At 55.9% G+C, this 18,861-nt stretch overlaps 9 protein-coding genes across 9 annotated transcripts; 6 read left to right on the top strand and 3 right to left on the bottom strand.

Annotated features, from left to right (window-relative positions):
* The first annotated feature begins 209 nt into the window (after nucleotides 1–209).
* N656DRAFT_778149 (CNDP dipeptidase) lies at nucleotides 210–2,159 on the top strand. The gene has a single exon (XM_064814959.1). The coding sequence runs from the start codon at nucleotides 472–474 to the stop codon at nucleotides 1,897–1,899; it is 1,428 nt and encodes a 475-aa protein (XP_064670948.1). The 5' UTR covers nucleotides 210–471; the 3' UTR covers nucleotides 1,900–2,159.
* Nucleotides 2,160–2,432: 273 nt separating this feature from the next.
* N656DRAFT_729763 (yippee-domain-containing protein) lies at nucleotides 2,433–3,517 on the bottom strand (the record flags this gene model as incomplete). The annotated part of the gene is made up of 3 exons (XM_064812618.1): nucleotides 3,106–3,517; nucleotides 2,883–2,997; nucleotides 2,433–2,810 (listed from the first exon to the last, which is right to left on the bottom strand). Coding segments are annotated over exons 1-3 (675 nt in total), but the record flags the coding sequence as incomplete, so codon positions are not given.
* A 1,252-nt stretch (nucleotides 3,518–4,769) lies between these two features.
* N656DRAFT_844307 (uncharacterized protein) lies at nucleotides 4,770–6,337 on the top strand (the record flags this gene model as incomplete). The annotated part of the gene is made up of 3 exons (XM_064819131.1): nucleotides 4,770–4,933; nucleotides 4,980–5,588; nucleotides 5,643–6,337. 3 exons carry the CDS (start codon nucleotides 4,770–4,772, stop codon nucleotides 5,848–5,850), a joined length of 981 nt encoding a protein of 326 aa, XP_064670950.1. The 3' UTR covers nucleotides 5,851–6,337.
* Nucleotides 6,112–8,075, bottom strand: N656DRAFT_844308 (imidazole glycerol phosphate synthase HisHF). The gene is made up of 2 exons (XM_064819132.1): nucleotides 7,794–8,075; nucleotides 6,112–7,733 (listed from the first exon to the last, which is right to left on the bottom strand). Exons 1-2 carry the CDS (start codon nucleotides 7,917–7,919, stop codon nucleotides 6,198–6,200), a joined length of 1,662 nt encoding a protein of 553 aa, XP_064670951.1. The 5' UTR covers nucleotides 7,920–8,075; the 3' UTR covers nucleotides 6,112–6,197.
* Nucleotides 8,076–8,457: 382 nt separating this feature from the next.
* N656DRAFT_707754 (uncharacterized protein) lies at nucleotides 8,458–9,579 on the top strand (the record flags this gene model as incomplete). The annotated part of the gene is made up of 1 exon (XM_064811455.1): nucleotides 8,458–9,579. A coding segment is annotated over one exon (1,122 nt), but the record flags the coding sequence as incomplete, so codon positions are not given.
* Nucleotides 9,580–10,249: 670 nt separating this feature from the next.
* N656DRAFT_707976 (uncharacterized protein) lies at nucleotides 10,250–11,899 on the top strand (the record flags this gene model as incomplete). The annotated part of the gene is made up of 1 exon (XM_064811471.1): nucleotides 10,250–11,899. One exon carries the CDS (start codon nucleotides 10,250–10,252, stop codon nucleotides 11,897–11,899), a length of 1,650 nt encoding a protein of 549 aa, XP_064670953.1.
* Nucleotides 11,900–13,841: 1,942 nt separating this feature from the next.
* On the top strand, nucleotides 13,842–14,878 carry N656DRAFT_797261 (carbohydrate-binding module family 1 protein; the record flags this gene model as incomplete). Its single annotated transcript, XM_064817608.1, has 3 exons — nucleotides 13,842–14,107; nucleotides 14,205–14,688; nucleotides 14,768–14,878. 3 exons carry the CDS (start codon nucleotides 13,842–13,844, stop codon nucleotides 14,876–14,878), a joined length of 861 nt encoding a protein of 286 aa, XP_064670954.1.
* A 768-nt stretch (nucleotides 14,879–15,646) lies between these two features.
* N656DRAFT_797262 (FAD/NAD(P)-binding domain-containing protein) lies at nucleotides 15,647–16,936 on the top strand (the record flags this gene model as incomplete). Its single annotated transcript, XM_064817609.1, has 1 exon — nucleotides 15,647–16,936. The coding sequence occupies one exon, from the start codon at nucleotides 15,647–15,649 to the stop codon at nucleotides 16,934–16,936; it is 1,290 nt and encodes a 429-aa protein (XP_064670955.1).
* Nucleotides 16,937–17,268: 332 nt separating this feature from the next.
* On the bottom strand, nucleotides 17,269–18,609 carry N656DRAFT_823982 (uncharacterized protein; the record flags this gene model as incomplete). Its single annotated transcript, XM_064818433.1, has 2 exons — nucleotides 17,489–18,609; nucleotides 17,269–17,400 (listed from the first exon to the last, which is right to left on the bottom strand). The coding sequence occupies exons 1-2, from the start codon at nucleotides 18,137–18,139 to the stop codon at nucleotides 17,269–17,271; spliced, it is 783 nt and encodes a 260-aa protein (XP_064670956.1). The 5' UTR covers nucleotides 18,140–18,609.
* Nucleotides 18,610–18,861: the final 252 nt, after the last annotated feature.

Below are 18,861 nucleotides of genomic sequence, written 5' to 3' on the forward strand. Positions count from 1 at the left end.
TAACAGATTGTTGTTTTCCCGTTCCTTTGGCATTCTAGGTCGAATGGGTTTGAGAACTCTCGCGATATCGTCCTACATATCGAGGTCTCTAGGGCCATAACCAATCAAATTACATGGATTTGTAGTGGGACTGCTTGAAGTGGAGCGCGGGGCAATCCGTGAATTTGCAGCGAGCTCAGCGGGCCCGCAACAACCGCTGCTTTCCGTCTCACGCGATAGGCCGCTCTCCTTCCAGCATCACTCCCAATGCCCCGCATTTCTTACTTCCTTCGGTTCAACTCTGCCCCTTTGTCCGGCACACTTTGTTGCTCGTCAAGACGATCCCTGGTTGCTCAAGCTGTCACCAGCCGGAGTATCACCGCAATCCACTCTCCCTTATCAAGCAGGGCTTTCCGCCGACACCGACCGCAACCACCCCCAAGCTCCCGTCCGTATCTCACCGAGTCAATTCGCGCCCATCAAGCCCGCAAAATGGCGCCGCAACTCGACGATTACTTCCAAAAGGTGGACGCCATGTCCGATGCCTTCATCGAGCGGCTGCGCAAGGCTGTCGCCATCCCCTCGGTCTCCTCCGAAGCGGCTCGCCGCCCGGATGTTGTCCGCATGGGCCACTTCCTCGCCGACGAGCTGACCAAGCTCGGCGCCCACGTCGAGTTGCGCGCCCTGGGCAAGCAGCACGGGACCGACCTCGACCTCCCCCCCGTCGTGCTTGCCCGCTACGGCAACGACAAGAACAAGCGCACCATTCTGGTCTATGGCCACTATGATGTCCAGCCCGCCGAAAAGAGTGATGGCTGGGATACCGAGCCGTTCGAGTTGACGGTAAAAGAGGATGGACGCATGTGCGGTCGTGGCTCGACCGACGACAAGGGCCCCGTGCTGGGCTGGCTGAATGCCATCGAGGCGCACAAGGCCGCTGGCATCGATTTCCCCGTCAACCTGCTGATGTGCTTTGAGGGAATGGAGGAGTACGGCTCGGACGGCCTTGATGACCTCGTCTTCGCTGAGGGCAAGAAGTTCTTCGCCGATGCGGATGCAGTCTGCATTAGCGACAATTACTGGCTTGGCACCGAGCGCCCTTGCCTGACATACGGTCTACGGGGGTGCAACTACTACAGTGTCGAGGTGTCCGGGCCGGCCGCGGACTTGCACAGCGGAGTGTTTGGTGGCACCGCACAGGAGCCCATGACCGATCTGGTGCGCATCCTGGCATCGCTGGTGGACACCGACGGCAAGATCCTTATCCCGGGCATCGCCGAGCAAGTCGCCCCTGTGACTGCGGAGGAGGAGGGTCTCTACGATAGCATCGCCTTCACGATGGAGACTCTGCACGAGTCTTTGGGAAGCAAGACGACGATCTTCAACGATAAGAAGCCTACACTCATGGCTCGGTGGCGGTATCCGTCCCTCTCGGTGCACGGCATCGAGGGTGCCTTCTCCGCCCCTGGCGCCAAGACCGTTATTCCTGCGAAGGTCATTGGCAAGTTCTCCATCCGGACAGTTCCCAACATGGACATCGACAAGACCAACGAGGCTGTGTACCGCTACGTTGAGGATGTCTTCAAGAAGCTCAACTCCAAAAACACTATGAAGGTGTATGCCCAGCACACGGGCAAGTGGTGGGTTGCTAGCCCCAACCACTGGAACTTCACGGCGGCGGCCAAGGCGACGGAGCGTGTCTGGGGCGTCAAGCCCGATCTGACCCGCGAGGGCGGCAGCATCCCGGTGACGCTCACCTTCGAGCAGGCCACTGGCAAGAATGTATTGCTCCTGCCCATGGGAAGCTCGACGGACGGTGCGCACTCGATTAATGAGAAACTGGACAAGCGGAATTACATTGAGGGCATCAAGCTTTTAGGTGCATATTTACACTACGTTGCCGAGGAGCCCATGAACTAATACGCCCGGGGTAATCCCGTTGTACAAGCTTCATGCTGCACCTGTATATTCGCGACTGGCGCATTCGGGTATGAGGCGGCGTTGATGTTGGAGGCAGCGGATCATAGGGCTACCTTATTGATGGAGCGACATGGGGTTGTAGCAGCGACCGGACGCAGCGTACGAAAAACACCTAAGCGGATTTACTTCGATACGATTGCTCTCGGATTTGGGTGACCCTAGATATATCATATCTAAAGCTTCTATCCGTATTCTCAGGGTATCAATGCTGTATTTGGTGTTGAGTGGATCGCAATCTGATGCCAGTGCTGTCCCCGGTTCCGTAAGCCATTCGGGTATTATAAACGAAAGCCCTGAGCTTTGACTCCTTCTCCAAGACCGATATTAAAAGCTCGGACTTGTAAGGAAGAAGTGGGGATGAGAAGATGTCAAAGTAAACTGGCGTAGAGGACGAGAGTGATTTCGCACTGGCGCATCCGACCAGTGTCCGGGTCTCAGGCGGTCCCAGCGTCCTCGGGCTTTATATTAGCGGCCTTGCTCCTCCGCCGCCTGGCCACGACCTTTGCGTCCCAAACTCCAGCGAAGATGTCCTCGCACTCGTCCTCATCCTCCGAGTCAAAAACCACCAAGCTCTCGTCATCGCCCTCCTCGTCCTCTCCAGCATGCCACGATTTCACCCCGTCTCTCCCTGACGAAGGAACAACCTCCCAACTCGCAAACCCAACCACCTTGCCCGTCTCCAGGATAAACTTTCCCACTTTGTACTTCTGCCCGGGGACCCTCGCGTCGACATATTTCCACCCGACCACGGCGCCGCACCCGACGCAGCTGATGTCGGCCACGACGTGGGGGCCAGTGACGAGGTGTCTGTCTTCGGGACGGCCGACACGGATGTTGATCAGGTCGGTGGCCTCCATGTCGGCGTTGTCGTTGAGCGGCGACCGCGGGCAGCTGGGCGTGGATCGCGGCGAGGGCGGCGAGACCAGGTAGGCGCGGCCGTGCCGGCCCATGAAGCCCTTGCTGACTATCTGCGCATGGTAGGCGAGGTCGGTCGCACAGTTGGCGCAGCGGAGCGTGTCGGGCTGCGTGCGGGTGAGACTGGTGGAAGTGGGCGGCGTGTTGGGCAAGATGAAGCACGTGGGGTCGCCGGAGCCGTCATTATGGGCGAGCGGAGAGTGTGGAGAGCCTGGGGAACTCGATAGAGACGGGACCGAGCTCGGCGGAGTGGTTGGTTCGGATGCCAATGGCGGTGGCGAGACGACGGGATCGGAGACGTCACGGCGCCGGAAGGGGATGCGGAGGGTAGGCAAGAGGTAGAGGGGAAAGCGCGGGGCCGCGTCCGGAGGTGTCGGCGCGCTGGGCCGTCTTCGCGACATGATCTCGAACATGTCCGGCCAGAAGAATCTTTGAGGTTTGGGGCTTCGGGTTGTTGATTACGCTACTTCTCGGTTTCTGCTGGAGTGATAACGGGCACTCTTCAGCGGTGAGAAGTGAACGCCGGACTGTTCAGCAAATCGGCGAGGGAGGGTGGTTGCGTCATGTTCTTTGGTCCCGGAATGCCCGGGACAGGTGGTCGATGCAAGGGGGGCGGTCACTTGACGGCAGGACTGCTACACGGAACGGAGTGCCAGCGCTGGCCGAATGAGAATCCATTATCTGGGAAGCCATGGGAGCCAATGTCCATCTGTCTCAGATTCGCTGCGAGATTGGGCGAGAACGTAATTTTTGGGACGGAGAGCAACCACATGACGCTGCCCCGCATTCACATTGTTTCGATCCTTATCGATAACTCGAACTACCGCTGCGATACCTTAGCGGAACGGAGAACGGTGTGGGCTGCAATTTCCAGGTTGCAACTGCCGGTTGGAAGCTCCTGCCTCCCATCACGCACGATTAATAAGCAGAACGCGAATACCTATAGACCTTATCTAGAACCTGCTGCTCTTTATGGGATTACAGCTATGGCGTTGGTATATATCTCTTAATGTGATCCAAGTGGTAGCCACGCTTTGATCGAATTCACCCCAATTTGTGGAGTGGAAGACTCGGGACACAGAGGCCGAACTGATTGGCCTGGCTTTGGCTCTGGTCTGACTCAGGCTCGAGGCTGCCCTGAGAATGGTCCAGATTGAACCCCCAAAGATAAGTTAGGTACAACCCAGATGAAACACGTTAGTTGAAGAAGACATTGGTACAATACTGGGTACACGTACACTTGAAGTCTAATTGGTGACGTGGTACGCTGCAGAGTCTGGGCCGAACTAGATTTGAGGAAGACGGGAATGATGATTTGGGTGTCAACCTTTGGGTTTTAAGCCATCAGACGATTACTCAAGCTGTGTTAATGCTGGCCATCACCAAAGCCACGGTCTTTGAATCTCAGAACTTTCTGCACGAATCTCTCACTGGATATCCACATTATAAAGTACTTGGGCTCATTGGAGTGATGTTCTAGGCGTGCAGTCCTAAGACCCTTATGGAATACCTAATGGAAGTTATGGAACCCGTTTGAAAGGCGGCTTGGGCGGTTTTTGATGCCAATTCCGCCACTACCCCGCCACTTGTTGATTTCCACGTGACGAACAAGTCCCAGTGCCAAGACCTCTCCACTTTTCGCCAGCGCTCATGAATTTCTGTCAACTTCACCGAAACTTCCAGTTCCCACAACCAAACTCCCAACCTGATCCTTGATCTAAGGTACCTACCTGACGCCCTATATTCCGGTCTATTCGAGCACTCTCTGACCAACAACTCGCAACTCTCCATCGCAATCGACAGTAACTCGATCGCTTCCAACATATTCAAACCCAATCTACCAAATCAGAACCCACATTCAATTCGCCAAACCAGCAACCTGGCATCCCGTAGCAATGGCGCCCATGAAACAATCCAGTATGAATCAAAGTAGTAGTAATTATGGCGAGGGCATTGTCCGCCAGGCCAATATCCTCGCCAGCTGCTACATTGTCGACGCTGCCACTGCCTCGCTGAAGGGCCTCCACTACTGCACTACGGGCGCCGCAGGGGCAGAGTGGTATTCCTGAGGTCCCTTCGACGGGCCTCCCATCGCCGCCATCAAGCCCCCCCCTCGCGGCCCTCACGACGACCAACCAACTGGCGCTGACTCCGAAGGCGAAGAAGTCATCATCGCGCGCCAGCGTTGGTCGTCGTACCGGCTCGAGCACTGCTGCTAGCTCCGACAGCAGCAGCAGTGCTTGGCAACGCCGTCGAGGGGGGGCAACACTGCGCATCAGGGAAGAATGTGAGAGATTCTTTTGTGAGACGCTGCGCGCCATGTTCCTGGGTGAGGGGAACTCGGCACTGCGGCTCTCCGGCCTGGCGGGTGTTCATCACAACAACAACAGCAGCAGCTTCAGCAGCAGCAATGACCGCGGGAACGGTAATGGTGGACGCCACGGTGCTGCCGCCAACAGACTCCCGTCCGCCGTAGCGTCACACGGACAGTTGACTCCGCCCGATGATTTCCCCATCTCCAGCGAAACCATGATGAGTGATCGTCGGGTTGGCGGCGGTGGCATCTGTGGCGTTATCCGCGGTTGGATGGAGATTTGGGACTATGCCGGCGGCTCCAGCTTCCGCGCCTTCGTGGCTGAGGACGTTAGCCGGCAAACCAGGTCTCTGTTTGCTTTTTTCGACAGACATTCCATTGGTCGCGATCTGAAGCAGGCGTATGTCCCCTTCCTCCGCTATTCTCCATGGACCATTTGCTAACATGGCGGCAGACTTGTCGCTCTTATTGAGCTGGCCGAAGGACCACTCGATTGCACACACATGGTCATCTGCATTGAGCGCTCGATACCCGAGGAGGAAATAAAAGCATTGACAAAGGGTCTTCAGTGGGCTGGATTTTCGCTGACCACGCTCGACTTCTGGGCCACTAAGTTCGATGTCGTCAGCAACCGCTGGATATTCATGGGCATGGAAATCTAGGCGTACAAGTTTTCCGCGGGCTGGTTGTTTTGTGCTTTTTCCTCCGAGGTTTTTCAATACATCCCATCATCTTGTCATCTTTTTCTTTGCCCTTCTTTTCTGTCCAATGTTGCTGTGGTTCCGTCAAGTGTGGCGATCTTTTCTATCCGATGCTTGCTGTCGTTTCGTTTGGTGTGGTGACGTCCGTTGATTGCGTAGCTGTCGGCACATACATGCATCTTGGTCACTCATACGGGTTTAGGGAGCTTGCATTCTTCATTTCAGGGGCATCTGTTGGATAGCATTACACTATGGTATCTTCTACATATTTGCAGGGACTTTGCCCGTCACCAGCATATTCAGTATGGTCAAAGGTCTCCCTCGAACTGTCTGACTGTCAAGCCCTTCTCGCCGAGGTAGGCTTTTACTTGCTGGACTGTGTACTCGCCCCTGTGAAACATGCCCGCGCCCAGGGCGGCGTCGGTTGTCGTCTTCTGGAAGACTTCCCAAAAATGCTCAGGATTGCCAGCCCCGCTGCTCGCAATGACTGGTATCCTGATTGCCTCCTTGACCTGTGTGATCAGCTCGAGATCGAAGCCACTGTTGGTACCGTCCTTGTCGATGCAGTTCAGTAGTATTTCTCCAGCGCCCATAGCCTCGACTGCCTGGGTAAGTTCAACCACATCCAGATCCCTCGTCTCCCGGCCCCCCTTTATAGTGCAGGCGTACCAGCAGTATTCCTCCCCCTTGGGGCCGGGGAACTTCGTCTTGATCAGGGCATGGCGTGTAGCATCCGGCTTGGGAACATACACCCTCTTCGGGTCCACGCTGACGACAACAGCCTGGTTGCCATAGGCCTTGCTGATTTGCTCGATGGCTGTATCCCCAAACAATGTTTTCCCGCCCCTGTAGTACTCCTCTGCAGCCAACACGGCATCGCTTCCGATTGACACTTTATCAGCACCACTCTTGAAATACATGGTCGCGATTTCCAGCGCAGAGACTTTGGTTCCATCGACATCTACTGTATCCCGAATACCGCCGCCTATTGTCAAGGGAACAAACACCGTCTCTGATGTCCTCCGCAGGATTTCTAACATGGGTAAGTCAGCGACTGGGCAGTCGCGAAACGATGTAATGTTGAGAAACGTGATTTCGTCGGCTCCTTGTTCGTAATATCTCTTGGCCATTTCCACCGGCTTGCCTAGATTCCGGACAGAGCGATCCGCCGACTTCTCGCGGACATCGTACTGATCCCCTTTTGTCACGACCAAATCACCTTGGTCGTTGGTGCGCACGTCAAGGCATGCGATGACGCGCCTTGTCAGTCCCTCCCGCGCCAACATCTCGTCCACACCACCGTCGACCCCCTTGACGGGGTGTTCCGCGAGGGCCTTGGCGCCTGTCCCATCCAGGAATGCGCGAATTACTCGTAGCCCTGCGACGCCGCTCTTTTCAGGATGGAACTGCGTGGCAAAGACGTTCCCCTTGGCCACGGCACCGACAAATGTCTCTTCTCCATATGTGCCAGTCGCGACCGCCCAGCCAAGACCTTCGAGTTCTCCCTTGGTGTACGGGTATTTGTAGGAGTGGACGTAGTAGTACTTTGAGTCCGGTCGCAAGCTGTAGAGGGACGGGTTCGCAGGACAAGAGGCGTTATTCCACCCAATGTGGGGGACCGCTTTCGTCGCGTGGTCGAATCGGTCGAGCTTCCCAGGTATCAAGCCAAGTCCCGGGCAATCTGGATCTTCGGCAGATCCTGAAAAAAGCGCCTGCAGCCCAACGCAGATCCCCATGAAGGGTTTGCCGGCACCTATGTGATCGCGGAGTAAGGGCAGATAGCCCGCCGAAGAGAGCTGCGAAAGGCAGTGGCCGAAGTGGCCAACACCGGGAAGGATGAGCTTCTGTACACAGAAATAACAATATTAGCGAATGGCACCCATCACCTCGGCGCGATCCCATACATCAGCATTTGCGACTTCCTCGGGCGACCGAACCCATTCAACCTCGTAGCCGAGCTTCTCGATGGCGTTGACAAGGCTGCGCACGTTGCCAGCGACATAGTCAAGGAGGTGGACCTTTTGTGCCATTTTCGGATTCCAGCCTCTTCTGTCAGAGCAATTCGGCAGCACGAACTTCCTCCTGGAGTTGACAAATATCCAAGTTGTGCAGGAGAGGTGAATGAGTCAAACGCAACTTTCCATCTGAAATCTTCCGCGGGGCTGGTTGCTAATGGCGGGGACAGGGTCCACGGTTGCAGCGCAATCAACCCCGCTGCCCCGCTATCAATGCATTAAACAATCGCCAGGGGCACCAATTTCTGCCACCTTTGACCGCTAAGATTTCAGGTCCCGTTTCCGGCAAGCTAGACCTGCGATATCGTAACTGGCAGCTCCAATTCTCCACGCTGATCACATTGACCATTATCTCCCGATCAGAAGTTCTTGTGCCATGCATTCCTAGGAACTGCGACAGCAAGAACAAGGGATCAACATAAGGAAAACGCACAATCTTTTTTGCCATGGCGTCTACAGAGACGCGGCAGATGAGTGCGCCGACTGATGACGATGACGATTGGGAATACGAATACTCAACAACAGAAACCGAGGCATGGATGATTGATTGATTGATTCTTTCCCAACCGAACTCGCTACTGACCGCGCGCAGACATATTACCTCACCCTAGACTTATCCGTCCGCGACTTTCTGGAAAGGCGAACAGACGACATTATCCACAACACACGGGGCGGATACCGAGTCTGGTACAATCCGCTCTTCAATGCGCCAGAGCCTGTCGTTTCCAATTCTGACCTCCTCGAGGAGAAAGACGCCGACGACGGAGAACCCCCAGAACGCGAAGAGGTAGATCTCGACACGATTGGTGTCCCACAACCCCAAGCATCTGCTGAAACCCCGATCGACCCCCTGCTGCACGAAACCGCTGCGAAGAACTCTCAATTAGAGCTTCGCGCAACCACCAAGCCGGCAGAGGAAATCCAGATATTGGATCTTCATTCGAAGGAGCCGATTGTTTCGTATCGAAACCATGTATTCCGCGGGACATGGTGTGAAAACATCGGCACAGAGATGATTTTCACGACCCACGACGACAACGCACCCCTCCCCGCCCTTCGCCACCTCGGCCAGAATATTGACTTGCTCGCAGCGAGCGCCTCGAGAATCAACTTTAAGGAGGCGACGCTCCTGCCGAGGCCATCCGACACACTATCGGATAGGATGATGACGGGGAGCGCCGAGGACCCTGAGGACATTCCGGAACGGTACAAGCGCAACGGCGGCATTTACATCCACATTGGCGGCGACAAGACTGGATTGCGGCAGCCTCAGGCTCATTTCCTCGAAGATCTCATCGCCTTGAAACGTAAGCGCGGTGAGACGGATGAAGTTACGATTCAGCCGTTGGAAACACGACAGAACAAGCTCATGGTCGAGGATGAGGAGGAGGAGCGCCGACGGAGGAAGCTACAGCAGGGTCATGAGCGGGCTGTCAGATATCGCGATAAAAGGAGAGAGGGGAGAGACGCAGGGCCAGAAGCGGAACAAGGACTGGAAGCAAACTACGTTCCGCGCCAGGGGAGGAGTAGAAAACGGTTCCCACGAACTCGAAGACGCGCAGCGCTCATAAGACGAGAAAGCGGCGCAATATCACGGTACAGTCACGGAACGACCGGGACTTCGGCCCCAACCCCGGCGCATTGGAACAATATGACCGGTGCTGAGAACGGATAGGTACAGTACCATCATGGAAGGCTCGTCTGGAAGCTGAATTTTCTACCATCATGTCTGCTACTTGCCGTCGTCCAGGCCTCAGGTACCATCTCCAAGACAATGGCATCAGTGATACCCCGCCATGTGTTGACTCGGAGCCCATGACACAGTACACAAATTTCTCGAGAGGCACTGTAAGTACAACATGATGCGCCATTGGAGTGAAATGCTCCAATTGCCCCTCAGTTCTGCAGGTGGGGTTCGCTGAAGGTGGCAAGGCTGGGCGTGAGACACTGCAGCTTCCGTACCTGACAGGCTGAGCCTCATTGATCCCTCAACGTTTCATCATTCAGGTAACAGACAATTCTCTCTCGTTGCTTTCTTTGCCCTTAGAGTCCACATATATCGTTTCTTTCCCTCGGGCACCAGGCCGTCGAGAACACTTCGCTTCGTTGCGATACTTCGTCAACCAGATCCTTTGTCTTAATTGTTCCCTTATACGGATACGGATACCCGCTATGGAATGAATCCGTTGCTTGTCGATCACGATCCCTTCACCGTCGCCGCCTCTCGGCCGGGCCCAACGCGGCGCTTCCCGTGAGCAGCGAGACTCGAGAAAAGAGCGCCGAGCACCACAAACTCTCTCTCGCGCCATTGTTGTCGCTCGCTTCGTTCCGGCAACGCTGCGCAGATGGCGGTCGTGATACGCAGTCTTCGCAGGGCAGCGATTGCCACCGTCGCACTCTCCACTCTCATTTTCCTGATTTGGCTCCTACCACGTCTTCTCAACCCAACTCCGCCCAGCAAGGAAGAGAGGGAGCGCGACGAGCGTTGGGTCAATTCATCGCCATACTGGCTTGACCGTCAGGCCTGCCGCTGGCTCAGTCTCTGCGGCGTGCAACATATACGATGGGATGCGCCAGCGCTCCCGGACAGTGGGCGGCCTTCCACACTGGCCGCATTAAAGCTTCTGGCATTAGGGCTGAGTGAGGAACGATCAATCGCAAACGAGTCGGAAATCAGCGCTTGGGAGACAGCTCCTGTACGCAAGGGCCTGAGGCGGAAGCGGCACGCGCCTGCGGCCCCAGATGGGGCAAGGATTCTTGAGGAAATACCAGATTACGTGCTTGCGTATGCACCCTTGGTCCATCTGTATTCTGGGGAGAATTTCTGGCCGTCAGATATTGCCGAGCATGTTCAGCATGTCAGACCTTTCGGAGATGGCTCCTTAGTGGGGACAAAGACGCCATGGCATCTCGGGAATCTTGCGGATCTCAACGTAGAGAACAGCTCGGTTTTTCTGACTAGCCGGGACAACGTGGAATCAAGGCCAGCGTGGCTCCACAGTCGTACGGGCGTTCCAGCCCCGTTCGATGACGATGGTGCAACGGGTGATGAGCCTACGGGGGAGGACAGCAGACAGTGGGGTTCTCTCGACCGGCCGCAACGGCCGACCGACGGCAGCACTTGGTGGGATGCCGACAGAAAACACCGGCCACACCGCATAGCTCGGCCAGATTCGTTCTCCGAAAGGCGCCGACGGTTTCGCGAGAAACGTTCATCTCTTGAGGCACAACGCCCCTTGGTTGGGAGTCCTGGGCGGGCTAAAAAGCCCAACCCTGGCGGCTACTCCGAAGCCCCAGCCGTCCTCATCCTAGTTGATAAAGGGGCGGGTATTCTGGATGCCTTCTGGTTCTTCTTCTATAGTTACAACCTCGGGCAGACAGTGCTCAATATCCGCTTTGGGAATCATGTGGGCGATTGGGAGCACTGCATGGTACGCTTCCAGCACGGCATCCCCCGCGCCATGTTTCTGAGCGAACATGCCGGGGGAAAGGCATACACCTGGCACGCGCTAGAGAAACGGGCACAGAAGGGTGACAAACCGCCGCGTCCCGTGATCTACTCAGCCGTGGGTAGCCACGCCATGTACGCATCGCCGGGGATCCACCCCTACGTGCTACCGTTCAAGCTTTTGAAGGATATAACCGATAAGGGTCCGCTTTGGGACCCAGCTCTCAACCACTACGCCTACTGGTATGATTACGAGGTCGATCGAGAGGAGGGTGCCAATCTCCCGGGCCAAAACCGGACCAGCTTGACGCCTGCGGCATCCAACCCGGACCTGCCGACATCGTGGTTCCATTTCGAGGGCTATTGGGGGGATGATGTGTACCCCCTGAGCGACCGGCGTCAGTGGCGGCTGTTTGGGGAGTATCACTACATCACTGGGCCCCAGGGTCCCAAGGCGAAGCGGCTTGAGAGGAGCAAGGTGTGCCAGACGGAAAAGTGCATTATAGTGGACAGCATTGAGGAAGGTAAAAAGTCGGCCTGGTACTGACCCGCGACGTAATTCCTTAATGCTGGCTTTTTGCGGACATATAGAATGGTATGGGTGGCAGGTTGGGAATTTGGGATGATACCCCCTTTTTGTTTCCGGGTTAACGGTCTCGGCATGCGATTCTGTCGGCCCGGTACATACATATTGATAGACTTCTAGTCAGTTCATGTGGTTGGTCCCGGGTACTGGCTTGTATGAGCGGAGATATCGCAGGACGCTCCGTCTTGCCTGCACATGACGGACGGCCACGCGGCCAATGCCCTGCGGCTCTAGAGGCTCGCCGGCTGCGGCATCTAGCCAGAATTCCATGTGAGCATATCCTCCGATCAAATCGGATGCTCCCGAAGACCTATGTCTCCTTTCCGCTACGGTACTTAGTCGTGGTACATCAGCATACTTGAACCTCAGTGGCGAAGAAAGGGTCCTGCAGAAAAATTCCCCATGGGGAAGCAGAAAGAACCTACTGAAGCTCTCATCTGCGTTCCAGTCACTGGACTATGGATATAGCCTAAATTGTGCCAGACACTTGGATGGTGCGCTTGAGACTGGTACATATCCGAAGATGAAAAGCAATCAGAGGGAGTGGTGTTTTTCATGGACTCGGACAACAATAGGATCATGCATAAGTGTTACCTCGATCCAACTGTGCCAATACTATCATTCTATCGACCCCAACCGGGTTCTCATCTCCATCACACCGTAACAATGGATTGGAGGATAACGTGGGGTACTCTAGGTAAACATCGATGTGGCTGACAAGCCAGATTGTAGTCATTGTGTAAGACCAGACATCAAGCTGAGAGATTCTAGAGCAATGGAGTGAGAGTGTATGTAAGGCGGATAGTGTACCCATGGGTGGATCTGCCAGTACTAGCAAACCATGATTATATGATATACCTTTGGCACGGGGCGAGGATCATTCATGTTTTACTCCTTCCCCCCAACCTTCATGTTGGAACTGTTTGCCAGCGTGCGAGGACGCGCTCAGCTACCCAGTGATACCTCAGCTTTCCCGCTTCCCCTTTCGCTCTCATTTTCTCGGAGCAATCACTCTTGATTCTCGGGCATCATGAACCGTGTTTACCAGTTTGAGCGACGCATGAGGCTCCAGGTGACGCCAAGTAACCAGGTGCATGGGTATCTCCCAGGTTTAGAGTAGCAGTGGGCTGATTTTAGCCGGCGGTTGAATCGGCAGTCGCCCTTCAGGCCCCCGTCAGGCCCATTTTGCCGATTACCGATGGCTCCTTGGTGGTCCCATCGACCCGGTTCCCGCTGTGTTTCAACAAGGCTGACGGGCCCCTTGGTAATTTTGAGCACGGAGTTGTTTCCTGGAATCCAAACACAGGCAGCGCTCCCCGGGTGACCATGTGACCACTGGCTACGGTGAGATGACTGACAATAATAGAGCGTGGGGCAATGCTATGCTGGGGCTTTGATTCCCAAGTCACCGGCAACAAGCAGAGGTAGTACATGGATAGGGTCGAGTACTACCTACGTAAAAGGTACTCCAGTGCTCGGGGATACGTAACGGTGATTGTCCTAGGAAGGCATGTACTTGTAAGTCAGCATCTAGAATACCTATCCATCTTCCTTCCAGGACATATCAGCATAATGAATCAGAGTTCTGGTTTGTATGCTACTTTGTCGAGAACTACTGCATAAGGGAGGGCGAGGCGGAGTTTGTTTGCCCATGGACATGATACACGCGAAGTGGGTAAGGTGTACTTCGTGTCAGGGGATGGATCAACGAGATCTGAGCCAGGATTGGAGTGGAGCATGGAAAAGGGGCGAACACACCCATCACCCCAACCCTAAGAGCACATGAACTAGGGTCATGGCATGGATGAGTATAAGTAACCATTGGGCACCGCTTTGTCTCCAAGCCCGCTCTCCCACCTCAAGGCAAGGCTCAAGTCAGCAAAGACTCCCACTGTAGCCCGCCATGGTCGCCTTCTCGTCTCTCCTTGCTGCCGCCTCGGCGGCTGCCGTGGCCCTCGCCCTCCCTGGCGAGATGCCCGGCGTTGAGAAGCGTCAGACTCTCACCAACAGCGCCACAGGAACGCACAACGGCTACTACTTCTCCTTCTGGACTGATGGTACTGGCAACGTTCGGTATACCAACGAGGCCGGTGGTCAGTACAGCGCCACTTGGTCCGGCAACAGGGGCAACTGGGTTGGTGGTAAGGGATGGAACCCGGGCACGGCCAGGTAAGTTCACCTCAGTTTGAGTCCTGCAGGTGGATTTATGCTGTGAACCTTCTGTTAGCCGTCAACTCCAAGCTGGACACTGACGATCCCTTTGAAGAACCATCAACTACACAGGCACCTACCAACCAAACGGCAACTCATACCTCGCCGTGTACGGCTGGACGCGCAACCCGCTCGTCGAGTACTACGTCGTCGAAAACTTCGGCACGTACGACCCGTCGACGGGGGCCACGCCCATGGGCAGCATTGTCAGCGACGGCGCGACTTACAATCTGTTCCGCACCCGCCGCACCCAGGCGCCCTCCATCGAGGGTACCCGCGACTTTGACCAGTACTGGTCTGTCCGTACATCGAAGCGTGTCGGTGGTACGGTGACCATGGCCAACCACTTTGATGCTTGGACCAGGGCTGGCCTGCGGTTGGGAACCCATGATTATCAGATCGTGGCTACTGAGGGGTACTTTTCTAGCGGCTCGGCGACTATCAATGTTGGTGGCTCAACGTCCGGTGGTGGTGGTGGTGGCGGCGGCGGTGGTGGTACCCCTGGTGGTGGTACTGGTGGTGGTGGTGGTGGTACCAACGTAAGTGTTCATTCATGACCCCTATTATCTGGCCCGTCCGCTCTTTTGCCTGAACTGACCAAACCCTTTTCCTTTCCAGTGCGCCGCCAAATGGGGTCAGTGTGGCGGCCAGGGCTGGAACGGCCCTACGTGCTGCCAGTCTGGCTCGACTTGTCAAGCTGCCAACCAGTGGTACTCTCAATGCCTGTAGGCTTTCGACGGTACAGTCAGCCTGAATTTAGCAACGATTCTCTGCAGGTATCAAGTTATCTTCCCACTCCGAATTCAGGGACTGGGTGATGACCTGGGACAGTCACATGCAAGGATGCAGTGTTGACACGATGAGATTCAGGGTGACGACTTGCTGCATATTCTTGTACATACATTTCTTTGCATCACGACTTATCCGCGATGCCGTATACAATCTTCCTCTTGAAACATGGTCTCATCTAGACTGCAACTGTGGGCAACTTGAAGCTGCCCTGTTGACCAAGGCCGTTGAGCCTTTATAAGATAGACACAGGCCGAGGAGCATTTCAAGTCCCTCGCCATCCAATCCTGGCCAATGCTACTCCCGGTCTGTGTGCTTTGCCGTGCTCGGGTGACCTCCAACACCTTGTAAGTCCGAAGGCCGGCCCCGGTATCATGGGGAGAGCGGGGTCGGCAGTTCAGCCTGTAGCCACCATTGGTAGGAATCTTTCTCGAACCAAGGGTTCGTCTTGACGTGCAGCAGGTTATGTGGTATTGCGGGCAACAGAAGGTCAATTCCACTCGGGGAATAAATCAAGGACCGCGGGATTGGTTTCTATCCCATCCAACTTCCAGCGGTCTTCAGAATGGACTTCCCTTTCTAGCAGAGGAATTGTGAGCAAAAGAGCAAGCTTGAACCGTTCACTTCTGTAAGTAATACTAATAGTAGGTAGGATTCACACCCAGTGAGGTTTTATTAGACGACAGGATACAAGACGGAAGACGCAACATGGCAAGCCACTTTCCGCGCCTCCCGCCCTCCGGGATCACGGTGATTGTCGTGGGAGCCGGCTTTGCCGGACTCGCGGCCGCCATCGAGTGCGACCGCAAGGGGCATTCGGTGACACTGTTCGAGAAGGTCGACAACATCGAGGACATCATGCGGATCGGCGACATCATCAGCTTCGACCCCAACGGATCCAAGGCATTCGAACGGTGGCCGGGCGTCGTCGACGCAATGGAGGCCATCGCACGCCAGACGTCCTGGCTCGACCTGTACCACCACCAAGGCAAATTCGTAACCCGCCAGTCGTTCGCCCACGAAAAAGTCTGGGGACGACGCATCAACGGCCACCGCGGCCAGCTGCACAACATCATCTACCGCCACGCCGTGGCCCGGGGCATCGACATCCGCCTGGGCTGCCGCGTCGAGGACTACTTCGAGACAGACAACCCTCCACAGGCAGGGGTGGTCATCAACGGATCACGCATCTCCGCCGACGTGGTGATCGCGGCCGAAGGCGTACGCTCTCGGGGGCGCAAGATTGTGTTGGGCTTCGACGAGAACCCGAAATCGTCCGGTTACGCGGTCTACCGCGCGTGGTTCCCGGCCGAGCGCATCCGCGACAACCCCGTGCTCCGGCACCTCGTGATCAATGGCGACACGCACCAGGGCTTCATCGGCCCGGACATCCATTTCCTGGCGTCGTCCATCAAGAACGGGTCCGAGGTCAATTGGGTCTTTACCCATGTCGACGACGGCAACATCGAGGAGAGCTGGCAGTTCCCGGGCAAACCTGAGGAAGCGCTCCGTTACCTTGAAGGCTGGTGCCCCGTCGTCCGGGAGCTCGTCAAGGCCACCCCAGATGGCCGCCTCATCGACTACAAGCTCGTCTACCGTGATCCGCTGCCGACTTTTGTCTCACCCAAGGCGCGTATCTGTCTCATTGGGGATGCGGCGCATCCCTTTTTGCCGACTTCCATTCAGGGGGCAAGCCAGTCGATCGAGGATGGCGTGGTGTTGGCGACGTGTCTTGAGCTGAGCGGGAGGGAAAACATCCCGCGGGCGCTGCGGGCGTATGAGAAGTTGCGTTATGAGCGGGTGCACCGCGCGCAGGCCATGGGTCCAAAGACGAGGGAGCGGTGGCACAAGGCGGATTGGAACCAGGTGTGGCGCAACCCGGAGATGATTCATTTGGTCAGGGAGCCGTGGCTGTTGAACTTTGATGCTGAGAAGGATGCATACGATCGGTATGAGGCGGTGGTGGCCGAGATGGAGAAACCCAGGGCGAGGCTCTGAGCCTCTGATTGGGTCAGGGGAGAAGGTGACTGGTTTGGGATGTCAAAGTGACAATCGCTATAGACCGTGGACGGGATATGGAGGTTGTCTTGCATCATTGGGCGGGCGTAGAACAGGGTGTGTCCAACGTGCTATCTGTATGGCGTGAATGAAAGGGGTTGAGAAGTCGTGGGTCCTTGACCTCCAGCTTGAAGAACGATCCAGCCTGAAGAACGATCCAGCCTGAAGAACGAGAATCAGCCCACCAAGGATTTCACCTCCGGCACCAGACACCAGGACTACCTCTCCACTAGATGGTGGCTTGTAACCCTCTGTCTTGCAGTCACAGCCTCCTAATATTGCTTCGCCGCCCGAAGTGCTTCAGGAACCCTCTGATCAAAGATCCCTTCCTTCAGCAGCCGCTCAGCGGACTCGATGATCCACCACTGGCAGTTTCGCTGCGTAATCTTCTTGCGTCGGCCATTCTGCGAAGAGTCAGCAAAGTCCTTCGAAGCCAATAACAACTTCACGCATCTCGCTGCACCACGGTCATGTCTTAGTAAACGCACTTACCCCCGCATCAGCCTCCTCACCATCATGATGCCCATGCCCATGAACAGCCCTCAAACTCCTCTCCGGCGCCGGCACACTCAACACAATCTGCTCAAATCTACATCGTGCCCGAGGCTCCCTTTCACTTGCGGCCCTCCTTTCACCCCTTTCATCCCCGTGCCCATTCCCATGCCCATCCCCCTCTCCATCAGCACCCTCACCCTCAAACGACTCAAACAACTCCCCCTTAACCCACGCAAGCCCAACCCTCCCATCCGGCGGCCTATTTCCATCCCTGGCGCAGCCAAGATCCCAACCCCTGTGCACCTCAAGCCAAAACCCGTCCCGCACATTCCCAGCCGCCTGGATCCGCGTGCCAAAGTCTGGGTTCACCGGCCCGGCATCACTACTAGTATACGAGTGGTCAGGGATGAAGTACTCCCAGTGGTCGGCAAACGGCCAGCCGTTGTATATGAGCAGCTGCACAAGTCGAGCGTTTGCCGGGGTGTTTGGCGGTGGGGTGGAGGGTGTCAGGCTGTTCAAAGTGAGGGAAAGGGTTGGTGATTGGGTCACGGCGGGAGCTGGAGCTGGAGCTAGGCGGCGGGGAGGGGGCGATGGTGGAGGTGGAGGTGGAAGTGAGGAGGTTGGTGAGGAGGTACGCTGGTCTGTCATGATATTTCTCAGACCAGCAAGGATACGAGGCAGAGTGGCCGCGGGCGCTGGAAAGGAAGTGTCTGGAGTGGAGGGCGGTTGCTCGGGAGTAAATGTTGACGGCGCAACGAGGGGTCGGTCAATGTTGGTTTGACGACTTGGACAGAGACACTTGAAAGATGTTTAGGTTGGACTGAGTGCCAGCCACCGGGTCAACCTACTGCTGCAGACTGCAGGCTGACCGTATTTGGGTGGACCCACGAACAGCAGAACCAGACTGAACGACTTGGCACTGTGAGGCCCCCAATGGTAACCCCTTAAACATTGCAGGATCGTGCATTTCAATCCTCCATCTCGTCTTCTCGGATTTGAAGAGCTGGAGCCTGAATGTGAGTGAAGCTTGACGGTGAGATCCTGCCTCAGCTGCTTGTCAGGTCGACCAGCCAACTAGCAAGAACGGCATTGCGTAACGTTCAAGAGCGTTAAGCCGACAGTGAGTTCCCGGTCCTTAACCCCTAAGCACTGCTTGAGGTGGTGTCTCAGCATTACTGCAACACCAGTCGTGCAACTTGAGGACGTCGATGCTGATTGCCGACACATTCACGACAGACATGAGGCTGTCCAGGGTCGACCAGCACCCCGAACGGATTGCATCGCATCGCGTACGGTATTTTGATAACTTTTCCCATCGCCCGTCTCCTTTGCGAGGGAATACATATTACTAATGCGGGTTCTTCTTTCTT

Source organism: Canariomyces notabilis, assembly GCF_033297395.1.
Source record: "Canariomyces notabilis strain CBS 508.74 unplaced genomic scaffold N656scaffold_8, whole genome shotgun sequence".
NCBI lineage: Eukaryota > Fungi > Ascomycota > Sordariomycetes > Sordariales > Chaetomiaceae > Canariomyces > Canariomyces notabilis.

Bases quoted from the DNA above. Each gene is read 5' to 3' on its own strand.
- N656DRAFT_778149 (XM_064814959.1), top strand. From the start codon at position 472: ATGGCGCCGCAACTCGACGATTACTTCCAAAAGGTGGACGCCATGTCC.
- N656DRAFT_844308 (XM_064819132.1), bottom strand. From the start codon at position 7,919: ATGGCACAAAAGGTCCACCTCCTTGACTATGTCGCTGGCAACGTGCGC. The intron at 7,734-7,793 runs GTATGGGATCGC...TTCTGTGTACAG, and splicing joins AGGAAGTCGCAAATGCTGAT to AAGCTCATCCTTCCCGGTGT.